This window comes from Marmota monax, unplaced genomic scaffold, assembly GCF_021218885.2.
Source record: "Marmota monax isolate L192 unplaced genomic scaffold, Marmota_monax_Labrador192_F-V1.1 WCK01_AAM20220418_F8-fsc00013, whole genome shotgun sequence".
NCBI classification, from domain to species: domain Eukaryota; kingdom Metazoa; phylum Chordata; class Mammalia; order Rodentia; family Sciuridae; genus Marmota; species Marmota monax.
This window is the reverse complement of record NW_026692202.1, coordinates 2,893,276-2,909,370: the sequence shown is the minus strand read 5'-3', so window position 1 is coordinate 2,909,370 and position 16,095 is coordinate 2,893,276. Positions and strand designations below refer to the sequence as shown.

General features: G+C 35.0%; 1 protein-coding gene across 2 annotated transcripts in view; it reads right to left on the bottom strand.

The window, feature by feature from the left end:
* The window catches only part of Pdss2 (decaprenyl diphosphate synthase subunit 2), a 279,973-nt gene that overhangs the window by 104,960 nt on the left and 158,918 nt on the right, over nt 1–16,095 (bottom strand). For both annotated transcript variants that reach the window (XM_046430499.2, XM_046430505.2), the window contains one exon: nt 4,416–4,614. In XM_046430499.2, coding sequence (XP_046286455.1) covers nt 4,416–4,614 — 199 coding nt within the window. The remainder of the gene's footprint in view (nt 1–4,415; nt 4,615–16,095) is intronic.

The following is a 16,095-nucleotide window of genomic DNA, read 5'->3' as shown; positions in this document are numbered from 1 at the left end:
TCAAACTCACAATCCTCCTGTCTCAGCCTCCTGAGCTAATGGGATTATAGGCTTGTGCCACTGCGCCCAGTAAGGTATATTTTTATACTCCACATCAGTATCTTCCAAATCCTATAGTTCAGAAACTCTAACAATAGAGATATTCGTGAATTTTGATGTAGCAATAGATTTTATTTCAATTAGAGGAATATTGATGCATGTTTGGATGAAACTATGAATTATATGTGTGCCATAAACAATTCCAGCTACTCCATAGGTTTCTTAATGTAGTAAGAACATTGATTTTACCACAAATACTGTACTTCTTCAAATTTTGTACTTGTACTGTTATTATAAACTCATAATTTTATCAACACTGAACTTTTAAAAATATTTTTGTTTTAATTAGTTATACATGACAGTAGAATGCACTTTGATACATCATATATAAAGGAGCATAATTTCTCATTCTTCTGATTCTATATGATGTAGAATCCCACTGGTTGTACCGTTATATATGTACACAGGGTAATAATGTCTAATTAATTCTACTATCTTTCCTATACTCATACCCCTCCCCTTCCTTCACTTCCATTTGCCTAATCCAAAGTAACTCTATTCTTCCCTAGCCCCTACCACTTATTGTATATCAGAGAAAACACTTGGCCTTTGCTTTTTTGGGATTGGCTTTTTTTGCTTAGCATGATATTCTCTAGCTCCATCTATTTACCAGCAAATGCCATCATTTCATTCTTCTTTAAGGATGAGTAATATTTCACATTTTTTATCCACTCATCTGTTGAAGGGCATCTAGGTTGGTTCCGTAGTTTAGCTATTGTGAATTGAACTGCTATTAACATTGATGTGGCTACGTCACTGTAATATGCTAATTTTAAGTCCTTTGGGTATAAACTGAGAAGTGGTATACCTGGGTCAAATGGTAGTTCCATTCTAAATTTTCTGAGGAATCTCCATACTTCTTTCCATAATGGTTGCACAAATTTGCATTCCCACCAGCAATGTATGCATGTACTTTTCCCCCCATATCTTCACCAACATTTATTGTTGTTTGTAATCTTGATAATACAAACATTCTTGCCATTCTGACTAGAGTGAGATGAAATCTTAAAGTAGTTTTGATTTGCATTTCTCTAATTGCTAAAGATCTTGAATATTTTTTCATGTTTGTTGATCGATTGTATTTTTTCTTTTGTGAAGTATCTATCTGTTCAGTTCTTTAGCCCATTTATTGATTGGGTTATTTGGGGTTTTTTTTGATGTTAAGATTTTTTAGTATCCTGGAGATTAATGCTGTACCTGAGGTGCGTACGTGGTATAGATTTTCTCCCATTCTGTGGGCTCTCTCTTCATGTTATTGTTTCCTTTGTTGAGAAGAAAATTTTAGTTTGAACCCACTCCATTTATTGATTCTTAATTTTATTTCTTGCACTTTAGGAGTCTTGTTAAGGAAGTCAGATCCTAAGCTGACATGGTGAAGATTTGAACCTACTTTTTCTTCTATTAGGCACAGGGTCTCTGGTCTAGTGCCTAAGTTTTTGATCCACTTTGAGTTGAGTTTCATACAGGATGAGAGATAAGGGCTTAATTTCATTTTGTTACATGTGGAGTTTCAATTTTCCCAGCACCATTTATTGAATAGGCTATCTTTTCTCCAGTGAATGTTTTTGGTGCCTTTGTCACTCACAAAGGGTTTATCTTTGGCAGATTATACTCATAAAAATTTTACTTTGATCCCATGAATAGACAGAAAGAAAAAAAATCCAAATCATTTTTATAATTAACTTAAATGATTTAACAATGGAAGCACCTGACAACACTGAACTAAAACTGAAATTATTTAACTATTTACTAAGTTCTTCTGCCAATGCTTCCCTTTCCAATGTGCACATAAAACCAAATAGTTGAAAATGAATGACATTAACTTAGAAGAGTAGTTATTTATCTACACAAATTATGTCTCTTAGAGTGCTGCATGTGTTAGATCATCATCTTTAGGCAGTGGTCTTAAATTAACCACCAGCTTCCACAGATTCTGATACTTCTCTAGCAAATTTGATTCTCATTTTCATGTGGTTAGTGATATCACTATGGCCTCTAAAGTGGATAGTAAATGTCAACAAACATTTTGTGCAAGTTACATGTTCCTTATCAAATTTCTCCAAACACAAAAATGTAGTACTTAAAAAAAAATGAAACATATATTTTTAGTTTTTTTCAGCTCACTCCTGCTAAAAGGACTTATAAAAACAAAGTGCTGTAAAAAATATAAAATAGTTACCAGATTTCCACTATACAAGCAAGCATGCTCAGCCTACTTTTTACTTGCTGTACAACACAAGTGACCAGTTCTGACTTCTCACATATATTTTATAGACATCAAACCTATGTTTCCCACTGAGCTTACATAGTGGTACCTGGCAGCTTTTTGGTTTTTTTTTTTTTGTACCAGGGATTGAACTCAGGGGCACTTGACCACTGAGGAACATCCCCAGCCCTATTTTGTATTATGTAGAGACAGAGTCTCACTGAGTTGCTTAGCACCTCGCTTTTGCTGAGGCTGGCTTTCAATTCATGATCCTCCTATCTCAGCCTCCTGAGCCACTGGGATTACAGGCATGCGCCACCATGCCTGGCTACCTGGCAGCTTTGTGACTTGTAGTCCATGCATGGATCATGGTACAATTGGTTGATAACACCAAGTAGCTAACTAGGGCAGCAGTGGCAAATAACTTCTCTCATGACTTAATACACAAAGGAGTTATCTCAGTCTACACATTTGTATTTAAGTGTATTTTGTGGGATCAGCAATTGCCCTGCAATGAGGAGGTGTTAATTACACTGTGTCTAAAAGGGCTGTGAAAAAGAGATGAGTTACTTACTGCTGGTTGTCTTTCAGATTTAATAACACCTTAAAATGAGAACTCTGTCCACTGTGTAAGGGTTTCACAGTACAATTAGTTTATATTAGACAAAAATTAAGCAGAGGCTAGAAGTACAATGTGGAAATCTATCAAACCCGTTGTGTCTTATTCTAATGTAATAATTAGATAATAAATCCCTGTTAAAAAATGGAAAATTCAGAACAAAAGCCAAACAAGATGGGATTTGGGGAAAGCTGTTCTACACTGAGACTGTTCTTAGCAAACCAGACGTACACTCAGGTGACCTTCAAGGAAAGGAGATCTGTCCATTTTTGCTTTTCTTCCTCTTTCCTTCCTATTGACTGGAGTGAGGCATGATGGCAACTGTCTTAGACCATGAAGTGGTAAGATAAGGAGGGCAGAACAGTAAGATAGAAGGAGCCTGGGTCCTTGACTTTGCAGAATCACCATACCAACTTCTGTATGTTTTTACATGAGAGAAATAATAAAGAATCCCCTCCCACACATACACAGGCCAATGTTCTCTTGTAGTCAAACATAAACCTGATATATAAAGAATATTTCTCCTTTACAGAAAGCAGTGCGACAATATGTATCAAGAATTCTGAAAATGTTTAAACCCTTTCAATTTATCTTAAAGAAATAAACTGCAGGGGCTAGGGTTGTGGCTCAGTGGTACAGTACTTGCCTAGCACATGTGAGGCCCTGGGTTCGATCCTTAGCACCACATAAAAATAAATAAAATAAAGGTATTGTGTCCAACTGCAACTAAAAAATAAATATTAAAAAAAGAAACAATCTATAATGGAAAATCAGGAATGAGAAAATTGCTGTGAAAAGATATTTACTGCAGGTCTATTTGTGATGAATACGAAGCAGACTAAATGTTGAACACTAAAGAATTTGTTAAATAAATGACATAATATCTAAATGAAAGAATATTATGCAATTATTTAAAATGTATGAAAAATGTTTTTTTTTTTTGAAAAATGTTAATAGCATGGGAAAATACCCACATTATAATAAGAGGTGCAAAGCAATACATAGGATTAAAAAACCTTATATACAAGCACATTCTTGTATATTATAAAAATGATCCCTATATATAAAAGTATAAATGAATAGCCAACAAATGACTAAAAAGAAATACATGAAAATATTAACTAGGTAGTGGGATTATAGATAATATTTATTTATATATTCTTTATTTAGAATATTTTTTAATAATTTAATTTTAATAACTTAAAATTTGTTAAAAATACATTTAACTTATTTATATATTCTTTATTTGGAATAATAATTAATGAATTTTACCTGTAATCACAAAAAAATAAAAATTACGTTCAAAACTGACTTATAGCGTTTACCAGTTTTCCCTGATGTTGACACTGCCATCATCATCGTCAACAAAGTTTTACTGAACATCTACATAGGGGAGTTGGGCACAGAGCGTAGAGACCTCTATGGCTCCATCTCCCAACCAAGAACCACCTGAAGGCCATCCAGGTATAAGCAAACTCTTACATTTTTTACCTTGGTGTTCTGTAGCAGGGCTAGTCCATTGCAGGCATTTGCTAGAAGAAAGTCTCCACTTAGGATAGCTATTTTATTTCCGAATTGCATGTCTTTCAGTGGTCCATCAGAAGACTGCAATTCATTTAAATTTACTATCCCACGATGTACAAGGAGAGCAGTATGGATAAGTTCTGTGATCTCTGCCAAACTTCTTTGACTAAAACATAAAGATAAAATCTGTTTGAGTATCAAGAATATAATTTTTATTACTAATGTTAGGCTTCAAGTTTTCAACAATAAAACATTTACTAGATTATTCTTTGAAGGGGGTATTCCTTTTTAATTAAGAATTTATAATAGAGGCCTTGCCATTGAGTAGTTTGGGATCTATAAGTAGATCTTGACAACGTCTTTCTCTATAATGCTCCTACACTCTACCTCACAATTCACTGGGCTCCCCAGAGAGAAGCCACCCTCCACAGTTCCATTTAGATATTTTGCTCTCAGGATACTTTTCTCATTCTCATAACTTTAAGACTTCTAAGAATCCTTGGTAGTATCAACAGAACAACAATTTAAGTGGGAATATATCTGTGCCAGATATTAGGCTAAGTATTTAATGTGCATTATCATCCTAAATACAAAGTTATGGAAATTACAGAGTTGAGTTCTCTTCCTTCAGGGACTTTACCTTTCAGGATGAGAAAGGTGTACACACACACACACACACACACACACACACACACACATCCTTACAATGGAAAATAGGACAGAAAAGGCCCTGAGGAGCTCCTGGTATAGTATTGTATTAGATGGAATTTCAGGAGATGTTTGCTTTCTTTTAAATAATTTTCTACAGTTTGTATATTTTGCACAATGACAAAAGTATTACTCTCATAACTGCACAAAAAACAAGTAGTTATTAGAGGGTGGGGATTGGTTCAGTGGTAGAGCTCTTGCCTAGCATGCATGAAGCTCTGGGTTCGATCCCCAGTACAAAAATAAATAAACAAGTAATTACTTAAAATTAAAATATCATAACAACCCTATTATAGATATTATTTACCCCTTTATGCACATAAAAAAATTGTTGCACACAAGTGAAATGACTTTCCAAGGATACAAAGTAATGTAAACTGGAAATCTGTTGGACTTTAACCATTACAAATGGCCCCATATGAACTATATCTCTTGGTCCATGGTCCTGTGCAGTCCTTACCACATTAACCCTGGGCTTGGCCATGTACTTGCTTGGTCAATAGGACATCAACAAACATGATGCAAGCAAAGCCTAATGAATGCTCATGTAACTGACAAGCTTAGGTTTATCTAAGGCAGTCACAGGAATCACATGACCCTATGTAGAAGAACCACCCTGTCAACTTATAGAATGGTAAGAAATAAAAATGGTTATTTTCAATCACTAAAATATAGAGTGGTTTGTTATGCAACAATATATATGCAACACAGAAACTGGTATATCTAATAGTGAGGTGGTGTTGTAATCAAAACTTAAACTACATATCAATAGCTTTGAGTCTTAGAAGTGAAGGGTGAAAAAATGGCAAACCTTTGTATGGGCTGAAAAGACATTGAGGAAATTGCTCCTAGAGGACTGAGAAGGGACATACTGTGCTATAAGGTAGTGAAACAAGTGGGAAAACCATTTTGTACATGGAGTAACTTGAAAGATAACCTCTTCATACCTATATGCATATATAGATATTGAATCTAATTAACTTAGGGATCTTAATAAGATTTCCAGACAGAATGCTGTAATTATCATTATAGATAAAATGTATGAAATAAATGAGATATTGACAGAATCGTTCAATTTTCAAGCACAATTTAGAGGAACAACAAAGGAGCAAAGAATTTCTAAGCTGAAAATAAAGCTGTTAACATTTTCAGTACTTCTAGAAAAAGACTCCCAAAATAAGAAAACATATTAGAAAAAAGATAAAATCAAAGGCATGGCCATAAAACCCTTTGTAAAGACCCAAAAAACTGAAAGTGGTGACTGGGAGAACTCTCAGACAAAAGAGCATCTATGAATTTTAAGGGTACTGCCCCACTGCAGCCTCATTCTCAGTTCAAAGTTCAGAGGTCTGTCTCAAAAATGAATTATGAATATGGCTTTTAGGGTACAGAATGGCCAATCAGAATCTCAAAAAAAATTTAAAGAAGTTATGAGTTTGGGTTAAAAGTAACAGAGTTTAAGATGAGGGGGAAAAGGAGTTTCTGGATCTCCAGCTTTCTGGACAAAAAGCAGGTTGGTAGCTAGTCAGCTATAGATAGGAGCCAGTTCTTACTAAAAAGGGAAGATAGCTCAGAGAGCAGAGTCAAGAGCCACAAAGAGGTGGATTAGGAAACAAATTCTAGGGAGTAGGACTCGGCCCTAATCATGAAGCATTCCTTGCTCACTGCCCAGCTGAATTTCAGCATTGCTCTGGACCAATATTTACTGTGCACCTCTCATTACTCCTTTTTTTTTAAATGGTGCTGGAGATTGAACCCAGGGCCTGGGCATGCAAGGCAAGCACTCTACCAACTGAGCTATATCTCCAGCCCTCATTACTCCTTTTTAAAAAACAGAAGTTGGGGGCTGGGGTTATGGCTCAGAGGTAGAGTGCTTGCCTAGTATGTGTGAGGCACTGGGTTTGAGTCTCAGAACCACATAAAAATAAAATAAAGTTATTCTGCCCACCTACAACTAAAAAATCAATATTAAAAAATGAAGTGACTATTGTGACTATTGGTTAATTTGTTCCTGCCTCAATGTTGTATACTGGATATGAGGTGGCAGTGGTGGGGTGGACTACTTATTTTTTTAGTTTCTAGATTCCTGAGTTAAGAGGAGCTGTATCCAGGGAGCCACATCCACATCTAGACCTAGTGCAAATGATGAGATCATGGACTTTGAACTGGATGCCATGAAATAGGTGAGTCTTAGGGATCTTAGGAGGCAGCACATTATGCCCATGGAAAGAATATGAATCACTGCAGCCAGGGGCAGACAGCTTACCAATAATAAACCATCTCTTTGGATTTCCATGCCATGTGTAGTCTCCTGTTTGATTGACTCTAAGTTTGATAAATATGATTTGTCTGGCCAAGGGGACATCAGCAGACTTGGGTCAAACAGGCTTGGTAAGTGTTTTGCATTGGGACTTGCCTTCTTGGAATGCTGCCCTGAGACTACATGTTAAGAAACCTAGTACAGCCTCCCAGAGGATGAAAAACAACATGGAGAGAAGCATAGTCATCGGAGCCCAGCTAAGCCCCTGGCTGTTTTACCAGACCACAAAAATATACCCAGGAGAAATCAGCAGAGGAACAGTCTAGTCAACCTGCAGAATTATGAGAAAAAAATGGTTGTTTTAAGCTACTAAGGTTTGGGGCTGGGGTTGTGGCCCAGTGGCAAAGCACTTACCTTGCATGTGTGAGACACTGGGTTCGATCCTTAGCAACTCATTGTTTCCCTCTCTAACTTAAATAAATAAATAAAAACAAAAAAAGACCCTTTGGGGGAAAAAAAAGCTACTATAAGTTTGAGGTGGTTTGTTATGCAACAATGGAAAAGAGACCCTAAAATCCAATCTATTTCTACTACCTAGGCTGCCTCCCAAATACACCTCAAAGAACCTAATGAGAGCTAGGCCTTGAACAATAAAGTAGGATTTCCATAGCTGAAGAGAAAGAGCAGAGACAACAGCAGGCATTAGGAACCCATAAATAAGGAAGACCAGGAATTAAGGCCTAGGGAAGGCAAGGCTGGAAAATGTGGTGAGGATGAGGAGGTCAGTTTGGTTAGGAAAAAAAAAAAAAAGCATGAGGGTTAAGTGAGAAATAGGAATCTGGAGGTAGGTTAGAGCAGGTTAAAGGGTCTGTATTTTATTACAAAGGCAATGCTTTAGAGAAGAGGGATGATATATATGCTTTAATAATTTAGGAAGAATATCCTGAAGGTGGTCATGTGGAAAAAATCTGAAAAAGTGGATAGTAAAAGTAGAGAGATATTATAAAGGTCCAAGGCAAATGTGACCAAAGGGCTTGACCTCAAACCTCCTTTGGACATGGAGAAGAATAAATACATCAAATAACAAACACTTGCCCCTCTTCTCTCAAATATAGTACTTATTATTGAACAACTATAAAATAATAATTATATAAAAATATAATTAAAAATAAAGGAGTCAAATAACTTGGTAATATCAAAAAATATCTCTAGTTCATTTCCTTTGTTTAAAAAATTAAAGAGAATGTAAAGATGACCCAATAGACATATTGCACTTGATTACAAACTGCAGGAATATGGAAAGGAGATGAACCAGTGAGTGAAACAGTTTCTAAGAAAAAAGTAAATTCATGGTTAGATTAAAATCTCATTACATCCCCAAGAAAATCATTAAGGATAGATGCTTATAAGACTATTGAGAAGTTAACAGAAAACATTTTTTAAGAGCAGAGCTAACATTTAAAATTATCCTTTAAAAAACAACTAAAAGAAAGGAATAAAAAGTACATCTTATTACTATCTTCAAAATGCTTTCTAGTTTACAAAGCCATTCACTGAAAAAAAAATCCATATTGTCACATTTCAAAAATAAAATCACACAAATAAATTATGGGCAAGCATAAAACTCAAAAGGGTTAAGCATTTGGATAAGTCTCTCTTGAGGCTTAGCTTGGGAAAGAAAAGTAATCACCAGGCAAGCAAGAAGCTGTAGGTGTTTCGAATTACCCTGAGGAAGAAAATAAGTAATTGTGAGCTTTTAATAAAGACATCTATAAGCATAAAAGAGCATTCATTAAATTAATAGCAACTTTTAAATGCCACAGTCAGTAGTAACAAAAACAATGATAATACTCAAAGTGAAAACCCATCAGATTGTATAGGGCCCAACATTTACAAAAAGAACTCATGTATATTATCTACTTGTGATTCTAATTACAGCAGGTCTGGGGAGGTTAAATACTTGATTGAGAACATGGAGTTTGAAAAAGAGAAAGCTGGAACTCAGAGTCACTTTGTCATAGTGACCAATGATAATTTCAAGTGTCTATTTACTTCCCAAATATTAAATGAAGGAGAGGGGTAATAAGCCAAAGCTACCAATGTTACCAATGTTCATCAAAAATCTGTCCAGTTTTCACCCCCAGTTTTTAAGTACTATGGAAAGAAACTTTACTAGAAGAAAATATATTAAGAACAAGTTTGGCTCTTTTATTGTGCAGAATAACTGAATAAAGTAATCAAGTTGTTTCTAAATAATTTGCTCAGAACCAAATCAACTGATTTAGCCCAGTCAGGAATCTCAATGACATTTCTACTTCTGCCTATTACATGAGATAGCTAGGGGCAAACTCTTTAAATAATCAGGCCCTTGGTCTTCTTATCACTGAAAAGAAGAGTGCTAGATAAACAAATTCCTTCCTGCTCCCTAATTCTAAGATTCATCAATTAAAACAAACAAATAAACAACAACAACAACAACAAAACCCCCAGAGTAGCAGCTAATTGTTAAAAAAGACACAAAACTACTGCTATTATTGGTAGTTATTTTTCTGTAAGAAATAGAAATAAAGTGGCTGGTCATCTAAAATCTGTTTTATAATTCCATTATCTAGTATTGTTAGGGGACAGACAGATGTGAAATGGCAGGAACACAAAGTTAAAAAAATTATTTTATAAAATGGGCCCACTGTGTTGATCCCCACATGCTTTCTTTTCCAAGAAGCAATTTACCTGCAGCCTTGCCCGACCTAAGTGGACAGGATATGCCAGATTCCTCAGCAAACTACCTGTTAACTGCAGGATAAATGCAGAAATGCTGATAAGAGGAATCCAGGAGACTTTTGTGACCAGATCCTGAAATTCTGGGAAACAAGGATAGTTCCTTTTAACCATAAAATCTTTTAAGAATGTAAGGTCAGCATGTGCCAAGATGACTTAGAGTTGCCATGACAGTGGGGACTTGAAAGACTGATATCATCTTGCTGCCAGTCAAAAGTCAAGAGGTAGACCTGGGTGGGATTCTGGAAACTTCTTGGGATCCCCAATAAAGCTGGGGTGCAGGAAAGGGACATTGTTCTTCTCCTCTCTGACAGGACACACTTTCTCCCTTGAGAATTTCCCCTTTCCTTTTTCTGTCCCTTCAATAAATTCATTTCTGGGCAAGGGTTGTGGCTCAATGGTACAGCGCTTGCCTAGCACCTGTGAGGCACTGGGTTCAATCCTCAGCACCACATAAAAAATAAAAAAAATTAAAAAATAAAGTTATAAAAAAAGTCTTCTTTTAAAAAAACAAATAAAAAGAAACTTATTCCTCTTATTTTGAATGACATTTTCTAAAATCTGATTTGGTTGCAAAAATCAGGTTTGAAGGGGGAGTTCTTTGTGCTGCCTCAGTTTCTTGGAAGGCCCCAGCTCTGTAACAGTATTATATTCTCAACTTCTCAGATTTTGTTATCAGATAAATAATTCTTGATCACATTATCCAAGAATCCTATTTAGTATACAGCAGAGAAGCAGTGAAAGTATGAAAAAATCTGGGAGAATTTTTTTTCTCATTATCTTATTACTATTTTAAGCTACCTTAAGCAATCTAATGAACTTTCAATACACTGGATTAAAAAATCATATTAAATAAACATCATCATACCATTTTATCTATCTATCTATCTATCTATCTATCTATCTATATTTTATTCCTCTTTGGTATATCTCATCTAAGTGATTTGGAAAAATGCTACAAATAAATATCATTTGTGTTAAGCAATTTGAGTAAAAAAATAATTACTGGGCTGGGGTTGTGGCTCAGTGGTAAAGCGCTTGCCCAGCATGGATGAGGCACTGGGTTCAGTCCTCAGCACTATATACAAATAAATTAATAAAAATGAAGCCATTGTGTCCACCTACAACTAAAAGATATTTTTAAAAAAATAAAGAATAAAAAAGAAATAATGACCACATTAAAAGAACTCAAAATTGGGGCTGTGGTTGTAGCTCAGTGGTAGAGTGCTCGCCTAGCACATGCGAGGCCCTAGGTTCAACCCTCAACACCACATAAAAATAAATAAATAAAATAAAGGTATTGTGTTCAACTACAACTTAAATATAATTTTTTTTTAAAAAAAAGAACTTAAAATTAATCAATGTTTTTGAAAGAAATTTCAGCAAATCACTTTCAATTATATGTTAAACAACTTCATCTGCTTTTGATTTCTTCATTTTCCTCTAACATTTCTGCAAAATTTTTTAGCATCATAAACTTCTGAAATAAGAATGGCAGACCTTGCCAGTTACCTACCCTTTCTTCCCTTCCTCACCACCAACATACCTTTGATTATCTTTGGAGTGGCAATGCACTCTCTTAAAAAAAACCTCCCCAAATCTGCACCTAGATGTGACAAATTCTTGCCAATCAAACTGAACAGAAGTCCACTAGGTGGGGTTTCTGAGAAGCCTACTAAGTTCCTGAGACAAAGAGACAGATTCAGCTAGTGTGTACCTTTGGCATTTTGGGCACACCCTTTCTTCTTGTCTAGAATATGGCCCAACTGCTTAGAGGCCCAATAGAGACTCAAGGATCCTAAAGATAGCCCCAAGCTAAGGATGGTAGAGCAGGAAGAAATGAGAGAATGGCAGAACAGGAAGAAAGGAGAAACTTGAGCCCCCAAGGACTCATTTGACGGCTGTATCTGCTGATAAGCCCACCTCCAGATTTCTTGTTTCTTTTCTTTCTCTTTCTTGTGCTGGGGAGTGAACCTAGGACCTTGTGCATGCTAAGCAAGTGCTCTACCACTGAGCTACCCACCCCCAGCTTTCTGTTTTCTGAGATAAACACTTTTCAGTTACTCTTTGAAATTACTGTTTGTTAGAGTCCTGTAATATGCAGCCAAATAAATTCCTGAAAGATACAGTCAATAAAAATTGTATCACAACTACGGTGCAGATATTTTAAGTTCACATCCCTGCACTCTGATTTTATTCACCTAATATTACTTGTCAGAGAGTTCCATGTTTTTTACAAGTATAAAACCTCCTTGTTCTATTTTATATCTCTACAGAGGTCCACAGTATGAAGGTGCCATACAACTTTTGCTGCTGTAGAGTAAGTAACCAATATATTTTTGTTTAAAGAAGGTTTAAGAATCAGCTCATGTGTCATTTCTTCTGTGAAGCTTTCCTTCACTTCTCCAGAATTAACTTCTGTGCTTAAAGGCCTCTGAATATAGCTCAGTCATTAATCATATTTTACTGTAATTATTTCTCTAGCCATTCATCTCCCTACCCCCTCTTTTCACACTACACTGTACATTATATTATCTACTTTCCTAGCCTATAAATATTTGTTAAATATCTTTTTACTTAGAAATAATTTTTATAAAGGCTACAGGGGACTGCTATCATATTTTCAAAAGAAAAGAAATGGTATAAACTAAAGTCAGGTTTATAGCATCATAATTGGAAGTGACCCAGAGGTCAGTTAGCTTCCAATCAGCCCCTTCCAGGTGTGAGTGATGACTACCTTATAGGAGCCATGTTTGCGGATGAATAGTTTTAATTATTAAAAATTGTTTCTTATGGGCTGGGCTGTGGTTCAGCAGTAGCACACTTGCCTGGCATGTGTGAGGCACTGGGTTTGATTCTCAGTACCACGTATGAAAAAAATAAAGGTCTATAACAACTAAAAATATATTTTAAAAATTGTTTCTTATAATAACTTATAATAATGTAAGTGTTTCACATTTAAGTTGCTGTTAAAATAGTAGACGGGTCAATTGTGTTTTACCACATACACAAAAGAGGTTAAAAAGAAAACAAAAACAGAACCTCTTTCTCTATTTTTTTTCCCTTTCTTCCTTCTGAGGGGTTTAAGAAAATACAGATAAGTACAGACAATAATATTTACATAGTATTCTACTTAGAAATAAAAAAAAATGTTTACACTTTGTTATTTTCAACAGCTTCTAAAGATGCTTTTAATTTTTTTTAATTTTGAGACTTTTCAAACATACGTGAATAAAAATAATAGATTCTCTATGGACTGACACTGGCTTCAAGAATTACTAACTTAAGGCTAACCCTGTTTAAGTTACACCCACATTCCCCTTTCAGATTATTTTGAAGTAAATACCAGATATCATGTCATTTCATCTGAAAATACTTCAAATACCCTATTTTAAAAAATGCCTAGTGGTGATTATAGCTACTACTTAATAAATTAATCAGTTTGAGCCAATTAAGTACTATATATTAGGTGTTGAGTGAAATATATTAGGAAGAATAACTCAATTAACTTATTAATAAGTCAAATAATGTAAAACTAGAACTCTTTGAGATAAGCAATATCACCAGTGCACAGAAGGGAGCAAGGCTGACACGCTAAATAACTAGCTCAAGTTCACATAGATAGTAAACAGCAGAACTGGATTCATGCCCAAGGCTCTTGGGTTCTAACGCATGGGCTCACTGCATATCATTTGAAAACTCATCAAAATCCCAAACACAACATGTACAAAAATTTAGTGTCTTTCTAAAAGTATTAAAATGGTAGGCAAGAATCATTTATTTAAAGTAATTTTCTTTCTTTCTTTCTTGGTACTGGGGATTGAATTCAGGGGCGCTCAATCACTGAGCCACATCCCCAGCCCTATTTTGTATTTTATGTAGAGACAGGGTCTCACTGAGTTGCTTAGTGCCTCGCTTTTGCTGAGGTTGGCTTTGAACTTGTAATCCTACTGTCTCAGCCTCCTGAGCCACTGGGATTATAGGCTTGTGCCACCAGGCCCGGGATACAGTAATTTTCTTTGAATCCTAAAACTTTTTTTTAAAGCAGAAAACTTAATTTTTTTAAAAAATATTTTTTGAGTTGTAGATGAACACAATATCTTTATTTATTTTTATGTGGTGCTGAGGATTGAACCCAGTGCCTCACATGTGTGAGACAAGGGTCCTACCACTAAGATACCGCCCTAGCCCCTAAACCAGAAAACTAATTTTTTTGTTCACATCAGAAGAATAAATTTTAAAATTAAAAAGAAATTTTTTGAAAAAAATATGACCTGCTATTTTAGATTGTATACTTCTTATGAAGCTATTGTAGGAAGAAAAGTGTTTGCAACATACACAAAAGATTTATATTAAAAATGTGTGGAATTTGTCCAAATTGGACAAAATTCATAAGAAAAGATAAACAGCTTAATAGCGAAATAGGAAAGGAGACAAAAAGGTAATTCCAAAGGGAACATAAATGTCCAAAATCCATATAAAATGATGCCCAAACTCAAATAATTTAGGAAAGGAGTATTATAATAGTAGTGAAGTAATATTTTTAATTTGTTAGCTTTGAAGAAATGAAAAAGATTAAGAAGATACCATTTCAGTGAGTGTGGGTATAGGGTCTTGGTGATGCTCTAAGACAAATGAAGTCCATAGGCATACTCTTTGGCAATTAATATTAAAAAAAAATAAACAGAATCTGGAAGCCTTTGGAACTATGCTCATCATTTCATCAGTTTCTACCATTTCTAAAAGCACTTGAACAGCCTGACCCTTGAAGGCAACCACTAATAGGGAAAATTTCCTCTGATCCACTGTTGGATTTTAAATTGCTACAATTCCTGGTAACTGAAAATATGATATCTGATAAAATAAAAATGTGGATACCCTTGACTTATGATATCTCACTGAAATAATAGCAAAATTTTATATATACATAAATGTTTGTTTTTACTAACATATATTACATAGCTTGGTTAGCAGCCAAAAATTGGAAACAATCTAAATGTTCACTAATGCAATACTAAGTAGCAATTAAAAAGAATGTGGCAGATCTACATCTACTGACTTAGAAAGTTGTCCATGGTATTTTGCTAAGTATATAAAACAAACTGAAGCAGGTAAACTCCATGAAGGCTATGATTTTTTTTTTCCATTACTGTATCTCAAGTATGTATACCAGTACCTAGTACAGAGTAAGTGTTTGTTATTTGTTGAATGAATAAATGGATGAACGAATAGCATGAGTTAATTTTTGGAGAATAAAAGGAAGGACAAGGAGAAGAAAGGAAAGAAAACAGATGGGAGGCAGCAAAGGTAGATGCTGAGATTATAAACTTTTAAACAGCAATTTTTGTTTTTTAATATTTAAGCTTTTTAAAGGTTACAAATACAGAACAAGCAAAGATTGAGATTTGTAGGTAAGAATGGGATGTTTGCTAGACAATGGCAGGTTAGCCCATCTAAAGGAGAGGAGCAGAGATGAAACTATTGTTGTGAATGGAAGAGGGCCTTGAATATAGCAAGGAATTCAAGTTTTTATAAATTCTAGTGTGGAACCATTGAAGAGCTCAGCATGAAGACTCAGATGAAATTTATATTTCAAGAAATGGAATATGCCAGCATAATCCAGGATGTACAGAATGTTGAAAAGATGGGGATAGTACAGCATGACTTCAGAGAACTCTAGATCAAGCTCCCACTCAGCAAATCACTCAACCAGTATGAATATTTCCAGTCACAAGGAGCTGATGACTATATGAGGAAACTTATTCTGTTTAAATAGTTCTGTAAGAAATTTATCCCTGGTTTTACGTGACATTTTGCCAACCCATAATGTCACAAAGTTGTTTCTACCTTACTAGTAATTTAGGAGTTTCATGATTAGAATGTGTACTCGAAAGTGACAAC